At 42.1% G+C, this 20,224-nt stretch overlaps 1 protein-coding gene across 13 annotated transcripts in view; it reads left to right on the top strand.

Moving 5' to 3' along the window:
* The window catches only part of LOC110840051 (paired box protein shaven), a 555,926-nt gene that overhangs the window by 517,305 nt on the left and 18,397 nt on the right, over positions 1-20,224 (top strand). For all 13 annotated transcript variants that reach the window (XM_087343729.1, XM_087343728.1, XM_087343730.1 and 10 more), the window contains one exon: positions 1,883-2,178. In XM_087343729.1, coding sequence (XP_087199855.1) covers positions 1,883-2,178 — 296 coding nt within the window. The remainder of the gene's footprint in view (positions 1-1,882; positions 2,179-20,224) is intronic.

A 20,224-nucleotide genomic window follows, 5' to 3' on the forward strand; every position in this document is an offset into this window, starting at 1 on the left:
TTATCAAAATATGTATTGGTGGTCGCTTTGGTGCTTTTATATTCATTAGGGAAATTGATGATTGATCGACTGACTGGCCCTGGGGTGTATTAATCACGTCATTACTTAATTGAGGGTTCCCACCCCCGCCCTGTGTTTTGAAGGGGGTGGACGCTCGGGGTTATAAGGGTATCGCGTTACCCAACACGCCCTCAGTCACGTGACCTAACACGTGAGGAGTGCGCATGCCTGGCCGTGGTGAACGTGTGGAAGGCGGGGATGAAAATTATGAATACGCAAAGTAATCTGAAGTTGCGTTGATATTCTCATACGTCGTGTTCCTAAGTAACCAGGCCTTCGTGTTAGGAACTACTTTGCCCGAGAACGAGTCTCAGCGGATGTCAGGATCTTCTTCAAATGGGGTGTCTATAAATGGTCACAGTTTACAAGGTGCCGTGTTAATATGGACACTTATGTTTGTGATGTTTGGGTGGCGCTGAGGATAGAAGGAAAAGTGGAATTTCACAGGCCTGTGTATTTTTGTGTGGAAATGTATTAGAAGTAAATGAATTGTTAAATCTTTCATGAAAGGAAGGAAGATTACGCGAGAAAACAAAGAAAAAGGAAAGAGTATGAATGGTTTAATGGAAGAAAGACACAGATGAATAAATTACAGATGTCAATTTAATTCGTACGGAGGTGGCACGCTGGCCTTGTAATCCTGGGGTCTCGGGTTCGATTCCCGGCGGTGCCCGAATTTATAACTTGTGTTGGGCAAGGCCGTGGTCTAGGCAACACGGAGTTTTCCTCCGTGGCATCCCAACAATTACTCCATTCACACACAGAAGAAGGCAATGGCAAACCACTTCTGGATCATCTGCCAAGAACGTATATGAACAGGTCCCAGTCCGAGAAAAGGATGGAAGGATCCTGTTCATATGGACCTGTCGTCAGACAGAACACTAAACAACAAACAGAGGATCTGCTTGCGCGGCGCAAAACATAGAAACACGAAATATGAACACGGAAATTTGCAAACTCAAGACCGGATGGTTGCGCTCGCTTGGATGTACACCGCGTCTCAGGAACGCGAGCTCACTGCCTAAGCCGTCAGTCAGAGGCTGTGCAGATTGAGCTTTGAGCTTGTCCTTGATAGCGACTGCGGGCCAGGTTGAAAAGGAACCGAAACATGAAGTGACTGCAGAATTGAGTAAATCGCAACATAATTCTTTCTCAGTCTGTTATCGGTGTCATGGTTATATTCAGTCACGTACTGGGGTCGCACTTTTAGACAGTCATTTACATCGTCAATAAATGTTACTTGGTGATATTTCAGGTTCTCACGACGGCTAGCAAGGTGACTTGTCTTCTGGGATGTTGCACCTTGTATTGTGGTAGACGTTTGCTGACGTTTCGGAAGTGGTTGCTGTCTCCATCGTTAGGGCCTTGATGACAGAGCCTGAAACGTCTGTAAATGTCTCGTCAGACTACACGGAGCAGTATTTCAAAAGACACATAGAAACGTCGTTATTCATATAACCATTGAAATAGTTAATATATTTTTCATTTGCCCTGTTTTTGTAGCAGAAGGGTGTGTGCCAAGTAAGTAAAGCAGATAATTAAACTGACAAAGACATGAAATCAATTACGTTGTTTTTAATTTCGAAAGCTGGACGACCATCCGTTTTCGACAGTCCGGGACAGCTTAATATATTCACGCCTTCCTCCATACGCTCGAAACCAACTCCTAATGACATCCCAAGCCTCGGCGATCCATTTTATTAAACTCAGGCCTAAATATCTTTGTATAAAATTTGTTTATCTTCGTCAGAGATGCTTCGAAAGGTCACCTCGAGACAGAAAGGGCCTGAGTATTGATGTCTCGCGAAAATATGTTTTGCAGGATCGTCCGGAACAAGGCAGCAGAGAAGGCGAAGCATGTCCACCACCAACAGCAACAGCAACAGCAGTCAGCCGCGGGGGTGACACAGCAGCAGCAGACTGGCTCCGTGTCTGTGATCACGCACGCACCGGCTTCTTCAGTGCAAGCGCCGCCACATCACTCCGGGGGGCACCACGACCCCCAGCGCCCCGGGGCGTACAGCATCAACGGGATCCTGGGCATTCCTCAGCAGCAGCAGCAGCCGGACCCGAACGGTAACAGCATCACGAAGCGCAAGAGAGAGGACCACCACACAGGTGGGTGTTTCTATGGCAACGAAGGTGAGCGACTTCACTGCTAATTCTATGAAACAGAAGCTGATAGTAGGCCAACTGCCTCTTTTGTTCGCAAGGGGCCGTCACTTTACTGTGACAGAAGAATTTCGTCGCCGAAAATTATGCTTTTTGGAATGACCAAATAAATTAAGGGGGCGAGATGGACAAGACCTGATTTTTTGGGGGGTCGGAGGAGATGAAAATTGTGTACAATACAATTTTTTGTTTGGCAAATTTCAAGAGTTTCATGTATTTTGTAGACCATTTTGGACTTCAATTGGAGTAGAAACATTATATGTTTATCACCTAAGTACTGTAATTGCCAACTTTTCAAGAAGATCCTATACCACGGAAGAATTTATTTATGGTAACTTGTAGTCGACATTCATGAAAAACTCTAAATTATTTTATTCCATTTTCAAGATATAGCAATAGAATTTAAACACACGAGATATCACGTTCGTAGCAAAGACAAGATTATTTTTTTGAATAGTTGATAAATTAAACAACTGACAGCTGATCCCTCATGTCTATCGAACATCGCATAGAATTGCTTCTTGCCATGTTGTCTTTGCTAATTTTTCTTTTGCACGGCATGCAAAGTTTTAAGATGTAGAGATAATCTCAAAGGAGAATGAGCAGATTCTCACCTAGGGCTAGTTCAAAAACCTTCCGCCTGCCTTATCCAGTTTGTGGATACAAGGAACAATTCTACCCTACGCCAGAAGATTTTTGACGTATGACATCCCTCTCATTTTGTTTGCACTTCGTAATCCGTCTTGCATTGACGACAATTCATTACTTTCTTTCATCCAATCTCTCTTTATTTTATAATAAAAATAATGAACATTTAGTACAATAATTTTCGTGCTTCCTGACCGTTTCAATAAGTTTTGAAACAATTGATGGGTTTTTTAAACTTTATATGAACATCTGTTAATATTCTTCTCAGAATTTTCTTAGCAATTGTGTTACTATTTTCGTTCATTCTGTAATTTATCCATCGCCTGTTTTTAAAGGTTTTAAAATATTAAAACACTAAAAACTGCTACATTTGGAAGGGTAGATCGACCTTGATTTTCAGGTAAAAAAGGGGAGAAGTCATTTGTTATGTTAGATCCGATAGATCGAGATATTACCAATCTGTATTGACAGATCTATAATTCGAAGAAAAAAACATTTTTAATGTTTTAAGGTTTTTTAAGTCTTTAAAACGTCGAGGATTTAAGAAATTACTGTGCATATGCTTGTGTTGATGGGCGTCTTACTACCGAAGTGGAAACCCGAGTCACGTATAGTCTGTTCTGAAAGTGGGATTCAACGAAAACCTGGCTTCATCCTGTGGTCTTCTCAACCGCAGTCGCGCGGGTACGGACACTGAGGAGATGAAACGAGTGTCTGAGAAATGCCGACTAATTAACAGCGGTTATTGGTCAAAAGATCTGTTTAAAGTCGCCGCCCTTTCTTGGAGTCTTGCCGAAGAAATCTTCTGCAGCTGAAGAGCCTTCTCTTAGCGTGTCCTTAAAATTATCGTCCAGACCATTTGATGTCGTAAAAATCGTGGCCCGTGGAACACACGTGGCTCTCAGAACTTCTAATTATTACCCGATAGAAAAACCACAAAATCTGACCATTTACAGATGCCCACATGTCGAGAAGTTGGTGGCAAAGAAGCGGTTATAAGCCGGTTTTGCACAGTAGAACCCCAATTTGATTCTACCTAACCGATCCAGTAACCAACAGCTTGCCAACGGGATAGATCCTGGGCTCTTGGGAGTTATATATCGTTTTGATATCGGTCATAGTGGCCGCTCGGTCTGGGACTTTGGCCCTTGATCGTTTATATTCAGGGACCACTGAGACCGTGGGTTCGAATCCCATTCGATGTATAAATGTTGTCCGCGCCTTGTAACTGCCTGATCACTCGTCCAAGGAGTCCTACAAAATGTCCAGACAGATTAAGAAATGTCTCACGTGTTTTGAGGCCAAAATTCTTCAAGTTTCTTAAGACTTTTAGCTGATGAGTTGGGTTGGGTTTATGTTTTTTGAGGGGGGGGGAGTAGTGTGTACGACTGTAGAGGAAAAAAGGCCTCTTTCCTGTCCTTATGTAATCTGAAGAGGTAGAACTATCTATATTTGCGGAAGTCCGTCATATGACTAAATCCAAAACTAGTTCATTTCACCATGGCTTTTCTAAGTTATGTTTCGACATTCTTTTACAATTTACTCGTCTGTCTAAGTCCACTGTCAATTAATTTATCATTTCCCACGTGTTGTGAATTCATCATTTATCTCAAACAAGTTGTTGTATCAATCTAAATTTTTCGGTCAGACTGACAGACCAATTTTCATTCCCAGTTACATGGACGACTCCAGTGTGCCCTAACGTTACGGTATGAACCTACTGGTCAGTGACCCTACTACTTATAAGAAGATCTCGGGTTCGAAGTTCCTCTATGTGATCCTCTGTCCTGATTGAGAATTGTCGTGGCGTTTTTAAGCCCTTGAGATGAATGTTGGTATACCTGCTGGTACTGTAAACATCTCCACGGCCACTTCTCCGAACTTATTTTTCAATTCACCTTTCGCGGTCATCTTACCACTGAATCCTGTAGACCTGTAGGGTCGACATATGCGTTGTTAAATACTCGAAAGTCTCTGCTTTAGAATCTTCCTTGTTTTTTTACCACTCTGAGCCCTCATTTTTAACTCTAAATCTCCTCTGCTACTACTAACATGACCATCGAAACATCAGCCTCTCGCAGACGCCGAGTCAACTCAGTAAATTCGATCTCTAGAGCTCTTAGGATCTCACTCCGTTAAACATTGTTCCCAGTGACACACAGAATCACAAATACATGAGTCGATTCTTTGCTTGTTTGTCTCCTCAAAATCCAAACTCGAAAACTTTGAATTATACATTCCTCTTACGTCCTTCTTTCTATTGAAATCTTTATCATTCGTTTCTTTGTTTCTCTCTCCGACTTCTCAATTCTGGTCATGGAAGTCGGAGGAGAATGGATGACTGGTCGCTGATCCAGGTTGAATCGAATACGGTCTGTGTGGAGACGATAGGATTTGCTAGCAGTAAGCAAGGAAGGTATTTGGGCGTAGAAATGTAATGTGGGTAGACGATTTGGCTCTTTGCAGACTTCTGCTTGTCGTGCAACGGCTTAGAGTAAAACTCTACGATTCGTTCAGTCATCGGAAGAAATATTAGTTTTAGGTCCGTCAGTGGACTCGATTCTTTGGTTATTTAACGATATACCACGCCGAACTGTATTTTTTGAGTCGTGGATTTTGTTCGAAACAAAATTATTCTGATGAATATCCATGGTAAACAGCTGGAGAATGTGGAGCATTTCAAGTACTTGGGAAGCACAGTCACGACGGACGCCCTATGCACCAAGGAAGTAAAAGCAAGGATAGCCATGGCCAAGGCAGCTTTCGTCAAGAAGAGGATACTTCTCACTAGCAAGTTGGGCTTGGAGACGACGAAGAAACTAGTGAAGTGTTACGTATGGAGCAGAGACTTGGACACTCAGGAAGAAGGAACAGAAATACCTGGAGAGTTTCGAAATGTGGTGTTGGAGAAGAATAGAGAAGATCAGGTGGACGGATCGAGTGACCAACGAAGAAGTATTGAGGAGAGTCAACGAGCAAAGAAACATTCACGAAGGAAAGCTAACTGGCTGAGACATATTATGAGAAGGAATGGATTAATGAGTGATATCACCGAAGGCCAGGTTGAAGGAAAGAGAGGACTGGGAAGAAGATTGATACAGCTAACCGACGACCTTAAACAAGGAAAGAAGATGACGTTCCAGGAATTAAAGCGAGAAGCCGAGAATAGGGACAACTGGAGAGCTCTTTTTGGGCAGAGCAATGGACCTGTCGTAAGACAGAACACTTAATATTAATAATAATAATAACGATAACAATGATTAGCTTAAATCATTGAAAGATGGTAGGACTTCCGGATTAGAATCAGCAATATTTCTGAGGGAGATTCAATGCGCATAACAAAGCTGTTTCACTTGTAGGAAGGGATTCGGATGGAGACGGTTGTAGACAAGTTCAAGGTAGTGTAACGCACCGTCAATACGTAGAATATACGATGTCGCTTGGAAGACGTCTTAGAAGATCCGAGCATAATATAAAATGTAGATTGTGGACAAGACTCAACTTGCCCTGGTTAGAATCCATTGAAGGTCTACTTGTTTGTACTACACGGTAATGTACGATAATCGGGTTCAATAAAGGATTAGGGATTTCTTAACTAGGTGAGTGGCTTTTAGCTTTACGATCTCCGTGGATTTATTTAGAATCAGGAATAGCAGATTATTATCTAACCGACACAAAAGGCGAAGAATTATCGATTTGCCAGTCGATGGAATCTCCAATTCCGACGACCAGTTACATCCACTGGAGATTCTGTGCCTCATCTGAGCGCTGTGAAGTCTAACCAGCCATTTGCGTCTCTGCTAAATTGGAGCGACTGTATTATGAGGCTAGTAGCTGGTCCATGATCTTCACAACGAAGTAAAGAAAGGAAACTGCGATGCACACGGCTGATCGTAGACAATACATTGTACTACCCCTGTCACATGGCCAACACAGTTTTCTCTCCCTGCATCAAAACCCTCCCCTCGACCTAACAGACCAATCCAGTCCTCGGCCTTTAGTTCGTCAGTCAGGAAAAAGACATCAGCAACCATCGGTCGCAGACGACGGCCAATTGACAAGCATTGTTGCCTAGCGACCAGGGGCATTAAGTAACTCTGCAGACCAACAGTGACATAAGATGCGGTCTGTCCACAGACTGCAGCGTCCAATCATAGGATTATTCGTGAATAATGACTTGAGAGAATATGTATGGAAGCGGCCGTGGCCGATTTGAGGGTGCTATGCCAGTATTTGAATGGATAGACTCAGACAAACAGTGAGAACTGCGGTCTCCTGACTAAGGTTTGACCCCGGGTTCTCCGGAATACGAAGATGAGGTACCAACCAGTCGGATAAGTTTGTCATCTTGCGATTAAAGCTAACGAACTGGTCAGAACGAGGAACACGTTCTTCCTTGGTACGATGATGGGGCAGACCAAGATATTTCCTACTTCTAAAAGATTCTTCTCAATGTTTACAACAGCATGCTAGTGTGCTATATTTTGATCCACTTTAATTGAGTCCAGTCTTTCACTTGTTTTTGTTATAAGACTCATTTTGGTATTTTCTGTCGTCTAGACCTAGATCTCCCAATTATCTTTTCCATCGATGTACTGGTTAGACGAACTGAAGAAAATGACATAAAATTACATGGGAAGACGATTACTGGCGGTGATTAATCCGGCGTTTCGAAGAAGGCGGTATTAACCTAAAGAAACTGGAGAAAATCACGAAGAATCTAGGCCGTGTTCGAAACAAGTACCTCCGGGATATAATTCTGTAGCCTACCGCTGTACCAGCCTTATTGGGGCCCTCAGGGTAGAAAGAAAAGGCGAATTTGTCGCTGTATCGAAGGTCGGAGCCCTGAAGGCAACGTGCTGTGGGCGTACGTAACATTGGACACAGTCGAGGACGCTAGTTGAGGCTGGGAAATGAGCTTTGGCGCCCGCAGTGGGCGCTGCGAAGAATCGACTTATCTGCCGTTGGACCGGAGGTTCACTGATGTTTCGGATGTGACAAAACAGAGAAAGATCAATGTTCATACAACGCGGATATAAAAATTTATACACTTTTCCCGTATCAGTTAAATGAAAACACGTAAATTACAATTACAGGCCTATCAAAACAAATTACGGAAGAAATTTTATGATATATTAAAGAGATCTTATTGTCTCTTAGTTTGTTTATCGATGCCTTATCAGTTGATTTTGCAGTTTATCTATTATAAATTAGTTTTATAGCGAAAGTGATTCTGCAATACGTTAATAAAATGCTAACTGCCGTGCAGTGCGTGATCATGGGAGGATGACGTTGATGTTGACCTTAAAGTAGTGTATGAAAATGTCGTCTGCTTCAGGGTAGATATCCGTTTTAGGCTCTTGTGAACGGTGCAGTTAACTTCCGGATTTAATAAAGATCAGGTAATTTCTTGATCGGCGTCCGTGACAGGATTAAGCGACTGCTAGCTGCTGAAGAACTAATGCAGCCCTTCTTAACCTTCCTTGGTATCACTACCCTGGTAGTACAGCTGTCCATCCGTAAGTCACAAGTCCCTTGATATGAAAGAACCTACGTTTTTCGTAGGTGTAGCGTCTCTCATATATCGAAATGCAGGTTTAAGACGATTGTAATGTACAGTGTTCTTCCGTCACTGCATTCGCCGAGTTTAATCATGCTAATGCTTGCGTTATAAATGAGAAGGGGTTCGTAATGTTGTTAAATTCTTCTAGCGGAGTCCACTTACATCAATTGTTTTCACGCAAGGAGTAAAAGTTTACGTTCATACACAATAACATGGTTTCTGGCGAGAATGAAAGTTGGGCTGTCATGAAAAGGATCTGGTTTTTGTGACTGCTCTAGAGTGTGGCGGGAAGGGGTGGGGGATTATCCTGTGTTCTACTCTGATTGTTCACTCCGGGATGTGAGGGGCGGAGAGGAAAGTGCAGCTCCGTCAGCTTCAAACTGGAACCTGCCCAAAGTCCAGCACGTGGTGAGAAAACACTGCAGTTTCTTCGGTCAAAGGACAGTGAGGATAATATTAAAAGGGTTTGTAGAGAAGTATGTCTTTAGGATGAACTTGCTGAATGCTATGCTTTTTGGTGACGTAATTAAGTCTTTAGATTCATTAGCAGCGATATGTCTCGTCTAACTGTATAACTGTTTATTAATCCAGTAAGTCGTTTACATATTTGCAGAATTATTTACCAAGTTTTCGGTAAATTCGTCAGTCAGCAGTTTCATTAGTGAGTTTTGTTAGTCATTTAATTCAGTCATAATAACTAAATAATCTGTCGATTAATTAATTACGTGCTTAATCAGTTGAATATAGTTTCCACAGTGTATAATGACTCAGTTTGCTAGCGATGTAATTAATTACTCGGTAATTGCATTGATCAGTTTCCTATTAGTTAATTAGGTAGGAATTAGTTAGTCCGTTGGTTAATTCGTTTCACAGATTTGTAGGCATTTAGCGAGTTAGTGAGAAAGTAAGTTAATAGTCCGTCAAATATTCAGTCACTGAGTCAGTGAGTTGTTTAGAGATTTCGTCAGTCAGTCAGTTCGCCCTTCAGATGTACGCGCGGCAGCGAACGTTGGGTTCCGGCCAAATGTTGTCACCCGCGGAGAGCATGGAAGTAATTCCTTTGTCACTGCTAGCGACACAAGCCGCCACTGAGGGAGGGGGAGTCCCCTCAAGCAACGACGGACAAACGCGCCATTCACCGGAGTCAGGCATCGGAACGGCAGGGTCCGAGAGTGAAGCTGTGCGGATGAGATGAGAGGATCACTGTCGTGCAATAGTGACGCAACTACCACTTGGGGGGTATTCGCGAGTTCTTATCTGGCAAGACAGTTTCTGAGTTTTGGGGTCTGTCTTTGTTTCTTTTTACGTTTCGAGGCGTGGTGTGTTTGGGGGAGGCATACCGGTTTGCTGTCAACGCCATGAACATTGTAGGTGACCTGCATAAATTGTTATCGGCCCAATCCTACATTATTCATTCACTTCATTCTTCTTGGGTTAAATATTTTTATGAGCATTATATTTTCATGTTCTTCACTCAAAGTAGGAGATAACTTTCCATAACCATATAAAACAAGTAATAAAATTCATATTTTAACTCCTTCGGGATGAATGTGAAAATGTATACAGATTTTTTGAAACGAGGCGTGAATTTATTTTTCTGTTCTGTATAACAAAGGCTTTGTAACATGGCTGTCAAATGAACAACAATTTTAAAAGTGAAAGTAATTAGTCTTCAGCACGTCTTCTGTGCGGGGCATGTAAAGATGGAATATTGAGAAGAAAATTAGTGAATTTGTGTCCTTGCTGCCTCCATCCTCGACCTGATGATGGAGTCAGCAGGGACCTCTGGAACGTCGGTAAACTCCTACAGACTACACGGCGCAACAACCCAGAAGACAGCAATCTTCAGACTGACCGCCATGAAAACCTCAAATCCTACGAGAAAGTTGGTCCTTTAATTCAAGCTAATCTGAAGAATTGTAAACGACTTCTTCTCTCTTTAACAGACTTCTCATTCACCACACCCTCTCTGAGGACGGCTCTTTCTGGTGGCTGGTGGAACAGCTTTATAACCTCAGAGCATACCCACCCCCACCTCCACCCTCGTACACTGCGCTTAAAACAGCCCGTCCCCCACTTGACGTGAGCATTACTCCACACATACATTAACTCGCCCTTATGAAGTTCTCTGTCTCGTTCTCTCATCCACAGTTACTCATAAAGCCACAATCCGTGTTTAGCTTCTCCACCTATATTATGTAGTTTTCGAAATATTGTGCTGTGCTGGTCGCATATCATCTCAAGCAGAACGTGCAAGTTTCCTGCATATCCACACGAAGCCCGCTCCAACACTCCTCTTCATGGAATATCTTGGCTTTGTCCTTTACACTGTTTGCTGCAATTATAATTCTCTTTATAATTTATCAACGGTGCGTATTTGTTTCGTATTATGAAGGTTAGCTGATCGAGTCTTAACCCAGTGACATGCTTTGACGGCTGTAGAACATCTGCCCGTGTGAATGACGAAAGGTGCATTGAGTTTGATTTTTATACCACGTACTACTGATGTACTTTGACAATACAGAATTTATATAAATTATAATTTTTCGAATTTGCTTTGAAAACTTATAATTGATTTTATATAACTTCTCTAGAATATTATTGACATTCTGTGCTATTTTATATCCATTGTACGAGGCGAACACAAGATGGGAGGTCGCGTCCCTCAGATCACTTCAGGGTTAGATTAAAATATATATTCCCGTATATTCACTTGTGCATAACCATACTTACACGAAATTTAATCAGGTGTTTTTTAAATCGGATAATATTAAGACAAAATTGACGCGGGATGTACGAGAAATTTTGCACTGTAGTCTGTACAAAACACATACCGCCACTATTACGAGGCGCGTCCACAAAGTAAGTTTCCCACTCGTCCCACAGCTAGCAAACCTTATATTGCGCGAAGCGACTGTGCGTACGTGATAGAGCAATGACATAGCATGGCTCATGCACTAACGGTACTTCCCGCGTTCTCACAGTAGCATCGTTGCAGCTGTTGAAGATGGAGGTTCTTATTCCAGCTCCCGCCGACTGTGAAGTGCGGTCAGTGATAACGCTAGGCCGCACACGGCTCGACGGACAGCAAGTCTCCTGCAGGAGTTCAGCTGGGAGGTATTTAATCATTCACCCTACAGCCCGGACCTCGCTCCCAGTGATTTCCATCTTTTCCTACACCTCAAGAAATTCCTGTCCGGTCAGCGTCAGCGTTTTGAGAATGACAGAGAGGCGGAGATGGTTGTCACACAGTGGTTCCAATCCCAGGCGGCAGACTTCTACGACACAGGTATTCAAAAGTTGGTCCCACGGTATGACCAATGTCTCAATTCCGGTGGCGAATATGTTGAAAAATAGCTGGACACTTGCTGTATCTGTTGCAATAAATATTTCCATGAAATTGTGTTTTGTTTCTGTAAACGGCCCCAGGGAAACTTACTTTGTGGACGAGCCTCGTATAATTGCCAATAAAGATCTATAAATAAATGTAGACGGAAATATATTAGAATGTATCTATACAATTTTGACAGTAAGTTTCTCCAAACGTCAGAAACATTTTCCATGGTTAATTGGAAACATTTTACCTTTATTTAAGGTGCCCGTGAAGATATTTCTTATTCTTAAAAGTCATCTGTATTGAATATCAGATCTCTGTTACATCGCCGTGCTATTCAGGCAACTTCTCCGACATACCTGCTTGGCGGGTTAGCCGTCTTGATTCCTTTAGGCGGTTTTCTGTCTCCAGAGCTCCAAAAACTGTGTAACGTCACGAATTCTCTATTCCTCCAACCGGGGTAAGGATCAATAAGTAAGGGGAGACGGCTATTTCGCATGCAGAACAGAATTCCTACGACCAGTAAGTAACAATGCAGGCCTCTTACTGTCTCACTGCAACTGTCTGAAGAGATATATTCCGTCGGCCGCTCTGGGGATTATGTTTGCTTCTCTAGTTCGAGTCCCGAATGAGACGTAGATATTTATGTACGTTTCCTTCCACATCGACAATTCGACTGGTCTGTAGCTAATGTGTGAATTTGTGTATGAGCGTTCGTGTAGGTAGTGGATAGATATTTTATCCAAAACTACAGAAATGACTAATTTAATTCAGTGGCAAATTTTGGTAATGATTGTGATTGAAATTTTTGAGTCGCTTGGAGTTCTTTACATTACGATATATTTAACTTAATGCCATTAACAGTTTTAGTATTAGGACCAAGCCAACTAATGAGGTGCAAAGTAAAACGTGACTACGTAATTGATCATTGAAAAGTAGTCACTTACGTTTGTATGGTGACTTGTTAAAAATAGTATGTGAAATATTTGTGCCTTTCATCTGATTCTCCCTGTTGATTGCGAATTCTGTCAAATCATGGAAAAGCTCCTTGAGTTTTTTTTTATTCTGAAGTAATACACTGGTCCCTTTACATTCCGAAAGTTTTGGCATAGATGCGGATCGCATGTCGAATTCATCCTGCTAGAAGGGTCTAAATTTTGATGCTACTCTACACACAGATACAGACAGTTAAATTTTGGGCGCATTGACACTAATAATGAACATTTGTCAAAAAAAATGAAGGTGCCCGAATTTATAACTTGTGTTGGGCAAGGCCGTGGTCTAGGCAACACGGAGTTTTCCTCCGTGGCATCCCAACAATTACTCCATTCACACACAGAAGAAGGCAATGGCAAACCACTTCTGGATCATCTGCCAAGAACGTATATGAACAGGTCCCAGTCCGAGAAAAGGATGGAAGGATCCTGTTCATATGGACCTGTCGTCAGACAGAACACTAAATAATAATAAGATGAGGTGGTCTAGCGGTTAGAACGCTGGCTTTGTAATCCTGGGGGTCTCGGGTTCGATTCCCGTCGGTGCCCGAATTTATAACTTGTGTTGGGCAAGGCCGTGGTCTAGGCAACACGGAGTTTTCCTCCGTGGCATCCCAACAATTACTCCATTCACACACAGAAGAAGGCAATGGCAAACCACTTCTGGATCATCTGCCAAGAACGTATATGAACAGGTCCCAGTCCGAGAAAAGGATGGAAGGATCCTGTCCATATGGACCTGTCGTCAGACAGAACACTAAATAATAATAAAATAAATAAAGAATTTAATATCCTTCAAATCAGTATTTTTATTGTTACACACTTTCGTCACCGCCCTCTCGACATGTTAGTTCTAAGAGTAATATTCGGACAATACTGAATATTTAAAGAACTACACGAAAGGTAGTTGGCGACATTGCATTGTGATGTATAAAATAACAAGGGACTCACGTGGAACACACTCCACTGTTTTTAACCTCAATTGCAGTGACTACAAGCAGAGAGTCACGTGTAAATGCGTATTAAGGACATGGAACGGATAAAATATGACTGTGTTTGCTTTGTTTTGACCGTGAAAATCACAGTACCCGAGAAAGAAGAAGCCATGATGGCCCAGAGGCGGCCGTCCATCATTGATTAGCTGGCTCGTAGCTTTCCTCGACAGTTTCCCGTGGTGGTCGCTACGGCTTATTGACGCTAGCGTCGTGTGGTTGAGAAAACGCAGTCTTCCATGCCATTGATTCTTACATGGACCGGGCCCGATTACACTAGACGCTAGAAACCTCACTGAACCGCTTGTGTTATTCGGCGTAAAAACACGCAGAAAGGAAGAAGTCATATAGACATTAAAAACTGCTTCAAAATAAATTCACTAATTCTGCGAGGTCCTCCGGAAGATGTCGATAGTATCTTAGCTGAATCAAAAATTCCCGATGTTTTGAAGAGTCCGAAGATTAATTTTCGTTTTCAAAAAAGTTTGTCGTTTTAATTCAGACTGGATCTTTTCATTAGTTTCGGATATAAAACGCTGAAGGTCGAACAAACACGAACTCCTCATTTTGTGTTAATTTTTAAGTATGGAAACGGCGATTGTAGTCAGAGCGATCAAAGGAATAAAGATTATAAAGTCGGGGGCAAAGGGGATTATTATTATTTAGTGTTCTGTCTGACGACAGGTCCATATGAACAGGATCCTTCCATCCTTTTCTCGGACTGAGACCTGTTCATATACGTTCTTGGCAGATGATCCAGAAGTGGTTTGCCATTGCCTTCTTCTGTGTGTGAATGGAGTAATTGTTGGGATGCCACGGAGAAACCGGGAAAGCCCCCGGAGGAAAACTCCGTGTTGCCTAGACCACGGCCTTGCTCAACACAAGTTATAAATTCGGGCACCACCTGGAATCGAACCCGACACCCCCGGATTACAAGGCCAGCGTTCTAACCGCTAGACCACCGTGAGAAATTAATGCAGAATTTTTGTCAGAAAGAGGCTTAAACAGACCTCTTGCGAGAGAAAGTATATGAGAGGATAATACTAAAGAATATTTAAAAGAAATAGGTTATAAGATTATAAGGTTTAATTTGATTAGTTCATTGTCTAGCGTAAGGCTCTTATTATAAGTACTGTAATGATCGTTTCACTTCCATAAAAGACGGACGATTTCTTTACAAGCTGAACGAGGCTCAGCTTCTCAAGAAACAATCTTCTTTGTGTAGTTAGTCGAAATCTAAGTGTGTGTTAAGCGATTTCTAAGAAGCTTAATAGGATTTAATCGTAAGCAGACATCAGGAAGGAACCAGAGAATAAACAGTCGTAATTTGCTTGACTACAAATTATATGGTAATCCTTTACAGGAATGAATGTTTAGGTGAAATGTGAAGAAAGGTCACAGGTCTTCTCTCCGGATGCATTTGACCTTTATAGCGTACACAGCCTGTCAGTACATGCAGAAGTGTCTTGAGAATTTGGGGTGTAGTGTAATGTGCGATCAAGTTTCTGAGGGGCGGAGCTAGTAAGGGATGAAGAAGAATATGGCGGAAGGGGAGAGAAAGACCGAAGTATCTTGGTAATGTCACGGGCAAAATGGTGGATATTAGAGATACCACCATCCACAGATTTCTTCGTTATTTGTAATTTAGCGTAACGATAGATAATACGTAGTATAACAATAACGCAACTAATTAACAGGCCTATTAAAAAGTAAATTAAGGTTTTAACCGTTGTGATTTATAAATATTCATAGTAATTAAACAAATTATTTTTAATTCATGGAGAATTATTTCTTAACTAAATCTATTCCATAACATGGCAAATTTTGAGGAAAATCCTGTGCTTCTGCAGTGATCGAACCACGGTCGCCTAGCCCCTTAGCTCGTCATTATACTTACTGTTCAACCCAGCTCACTGTTAAAAAATATGTTTGACACGCGAAACAGTTACGTAGACCTAACGTTGTGAACCTGTAGTAATGTTCCTCAAATTACGGTCCACAAAATGTTACTTTTTAAGTATATTATCCTTATATTTATTTACAGTAAGCTAGATATATATATATATTTATTTATTTTTTTTTATTTTTATTTTTTTTACGCCACGGTGGTCTAGCGGTTAGAACGCTGGCCTTGTAATCCTGGAGTCTCGGGTTCGATTCCCGTCGGTGCCCGAATTTATAACTTGTGTTGGGCAAGGCCGTGGTCGAGGCAACACGGAGTTTTCCTCCGTGGCATCCCAACAATTACTCCATTCACACACAGAAGAAGGCAATGGCAAACCACTTCTGGATCATCTGCCAAGAACGTATATGAACAGGTCCCAGTCCGAGAAAAGGATGGAAGGATCCTGTCCATATGGACCTGTCGTCAGACAGAACACTAAATAATAATAAGATGAGGTGGTCTAGCGGATAGAACGCTGGCCTTGTAATCCTGGGGTCTCGGGTTCGATTCCCGGCGGTGCCCGAATTTATAACTTGTGTTGGGCAAGGCCTTGGTCTAGGCAACACGGAGTTTTCCTCCGTGGCATCCCAACAATTACTCCATTCACACACAGAAGAAAGCAATGGCAAACCACTTCTGGATCATCTGCCAAGAACGTATATGAACAGGTCCCAGTCCGAGAAAAGGATGGAAGGATCCTGTCCATATGGACCTGTCGTCAGACAGAACACTAAATAATAATAAGATGAGGTGGTCTAGCGGATAGAACGCTGGCCTTGTAATCCTGGGGTCTCGGGTTCGATTCCCGGCGGTGCCCGAATTTATAACTTGTGTTGGGCAAGGCCTTGGTCTAGGCAACACGGAGTTTTCCTCCGTGGCATCCCAACAATTACTCCATTCACACACAGAAGAAAGCAATGGCAAACCACTTCTGGATCATCTGCCAAGAACGTATATGAACAGGTCCCAGTCCGAGAAAAGGATGGAAGGATCCTGTTCATATGGACCTGTCGTCAGACAGAACACTAAATAAAAAAATAAAATAATTTGATTGTATAGTTTCTTATCTATCATTTTAGAGAGGTCGTGTTAGTCCCCCGGCTTCATGTTTCGTGAATGAAACCACTAAACGTATGTTTATGAGTTTTAATAAGAGAGTAGAACAAAATCTGCCGGACGAATTTAATTTGCCTCCGATTGTCCTAAAGTAACTTTTGTTTTTACATTAGGATGAAATGAAACTTTGTCATTAGAAAACTCGCTTGTTGTAGGTACGAAACTGTTATGAGTTCACAGGGGAACCAGGATGCTGCCTGCCTCGTACCTCGTTTACTACAGTAGGCATCTGAATCCAGATAATCAAAAACGCTGTCCACGCCCAAAATGCGGTGATGTGAATGGAAGCTTCCCTTCCTCCGGGGTCAAAACTGAAACAGTTCGCCTGAATTAGTACAGAATACCTACCCAGAAGAGGATTTCAAGTATCCGCGGTTTTACTATTTGTATACATTTTTGCGAATCGCGGTATTTAGTTTTCATTTCTCATCTCACAACGTCCCGTATTTGTAATTCCATTAAGGTCTAGTTTTTGCCACCTGAAATTTTTCTGAGCAACGTAAACCCACCGGTTGGTGAGGATTTGCTGCTGTGGTAATAAATTGCTTCATCAGTCTGAAGATTTTATTTATTTAGTGTTCTGTCTGAGGACAGGTCCATGTGAACAGGATCCTTCCATCCTTTTCTCGGACTGGGACCTGTTCATATACGTTCTTGGCAGATGATCCAGAAGTGGTTTGCCATTGCCTTCTTCTGTGTGTGAATGGAGTAATTGTTGGGATGCCACGGAGGAAAACTCCGTGTTGCCTAGACCACGGCCTTGCCCAACACAAGTTATAAATTCGGGCACCGCCGGGAATCGAACCCGAGACCCCAGGATTACAAGGCCAGCGTTCTAACCGCTAGACCACCGTGGCTATAGTCTGAAGATATTCAGCTGAAAAAAAATCTTTATGTTATGCAGCCTAAAGTTTCACCACTGATTATCATCACCGTCAATTATTTTCGTCTTAAGATGACTGTTTTCTGGGCTACAGCACCGTGTAGACTGGTAGACGTTTACTAACTTGCCTATTTCATCGTCAGGGCTCATCGCCCTGATGATGGAAGCAGAAAGGACATCTGAAACGTTGGTAAACTTCTACCATACTAAACGACGATATAACCCAGAAAGACCCATCCTCAGTCTTTTCGCCTCAAATCCCACTAATTATCACCCTATCCATTAATATTAATTAATAGAATTTCACCAATATTTTATCTTTCATGCCCCTTCGTATGTTATCTTTCTATCGTATTTCCATAACGCACATGCGCATCCATCACGGTATCACGTGGATTAGGACGTGATGTTGAAAGCAATCATCAAATTAATGAATTGATTGTAAGCGGGGACATGACACGTGTTTGACGGACTGGGGGGTCCTTATCAGGCGGACAACACACGTGCGCATGATAACGGGTCTCGATGACACTCGATACCATTTTCATGTCGTATCATCATTATTAAAAACAGGTTGCACTTCACTGGACTTTTATACTACCGGGTGTCTCCAAAAATGCTGCACAACAACATGGAAAAGTGAAAGCAATTTAAAACCTTTAAGATACGACACGAAACCCTGAGAGCCAAGGGATATTACAGAAAATATAGACATACAAATTATGCCTCTGGATAATTATTTTAAATATTAATTTTCTCTATAGAAAAAGTTAAGGTGATAAGAAAATATAATCAGGACGAAATGAAAAGTACATTTTAAACAAAGACAAATGAAATTTAAAAATTAAAAAATATATTGAAACAGAAATAAAAGAAGGCAGGAATAAATTAAGACAAAGAAAGTAGGAACAAAGGTAAACGGAATAATATTAAAACGGATCTTAGGGAAATCTAAGTGCGGATGTGAAATGCGTTTAAATGGTCACAGAACCTTCTAAGTGGGCGTTTCGTAGTGACGAAGACGAACATTTGCGAGGCGTAACAGTTATATTCGTTGAAGAGTTGTCTTTGTTCTTCTCTTAAGCACATTGCAGTACTGACACACCATTGAAGGTGGAGTAATAATGTTCTCATTCATGCTATTGGGACTATTTTTAAATCAGAATGAAATATGAGCAATTTTGATGCGAAAAAGTGAAATTTCCTTAAGCCCGTGTTTTGTGGAACTATTTTACACCCGAGATGAGATCTCCTACACTGTTATTATTACATGTAACCAGAATCCATGAATTATATAAAGCACATACACAGCAATTTCACATAGCAAAAATCACTCTTTGCCCTTTAAAAAATGTAATTTCCCCACCATAAAAATATCGTATGCTCTCCCCTGTCCCTTTACACGTTTTAAAGCACTACTTTTATACCGCACATGTATCATTCCGCTCCCATCCCATATCTCCCTAGTTTCATCCCCCGACCCTAATAACACTCCATATGAACCATACATTTTTCCGACAGTCCACCCACCCACCCACCTCATCCCTCGTTCCTCACGAAAAACACTCCCCACTATAAAATCCTCCCCTTCCACTCCATCATCATCATCATATAATACTAGCTCAACACTCGTAATCCAATTTTAGTCTCCCACAGTAACCCCCCACCCCACCCCCCACCCCTAAAATCTCCCCTCTAGTATATGAACCCTGCAGGGACGCAGGGAACAATCTAATCACAATTTTGCAGCCGGTAGGCGGACATCGAAATGTCACTGGTCAATTGAAACGCAGTGCAACAGCTTCGCTGGGGATGTAGGGGGTTGGGATTGGAAAACCAGAGACCAGAGGGTGAGTTTGCAGCGCAAGCAGGGGTTGTTCCAACACTTGTTGGTGCATTATTTTAATTGGATCGCTCTCATCCTGAAAGCAGCGTCTATTCCTCGGGGAGGAATTGCAATCTATTGAGGGCGCTGCTCCAGGCTACGTACGGAACGTTATGTTACGATACTCTGTCTGGCTTTCCTCCTGTACCTGTGGCACTCGCGGCTGTCACAGGCTTCAAGGTAACTCACAGCGGTTACAGTCCTACGACTGTCTGGTACATAATGTTCTCGGTCAGATCCGACTGTTGGAATCTGGAGTTATTTCGGAAACGCGGCACCCCCTCCCCTCTCCCTCGGGGGCCACACTAAGTTACCTTAATGCGCCCCAGCAACATCGGAATTTTCAGATTTTTAATTTATCCACGAGCAGCGGATTTTTCTACGAATTGAAAAAAATCTGTCTCTTGTGTTCTTGCGAGTACACTGCATAATTTCGTGTTAGGAGTATCTACGTATTTCATGTTCTAGATGTCCGCTAGGCGGTCTACAACTACAGATTCCAAATTTACTCAAATTTAGAGCCATTGACACAAATTGAACGTTGTTTCTCCAGAAAACACGTTGCGTACATTGTCCATTGGATGTACGTGTGTGCCGAGCCGCGTATAAATAGAGATCTCATCGAAATAAA

The sequence above is a fragment of the Zootermopsis nevadensis genome, unplaced genomic scaffold, assembly GCF_977971745.1.
Source record: "Zootermopsis nevadensis isolate Lab colony 2312 unplaced genomic scaffold, Znev_1.0 Znev_ptg000006l, whole genome shotgun sequence".
NCBI classification, from domain to species: Eukaryota; Metazoa; Arthropoda; class Insecta; order Blattodea; family Termopsidae; genus Zootermopsis; species Zootermopsis nevadensis.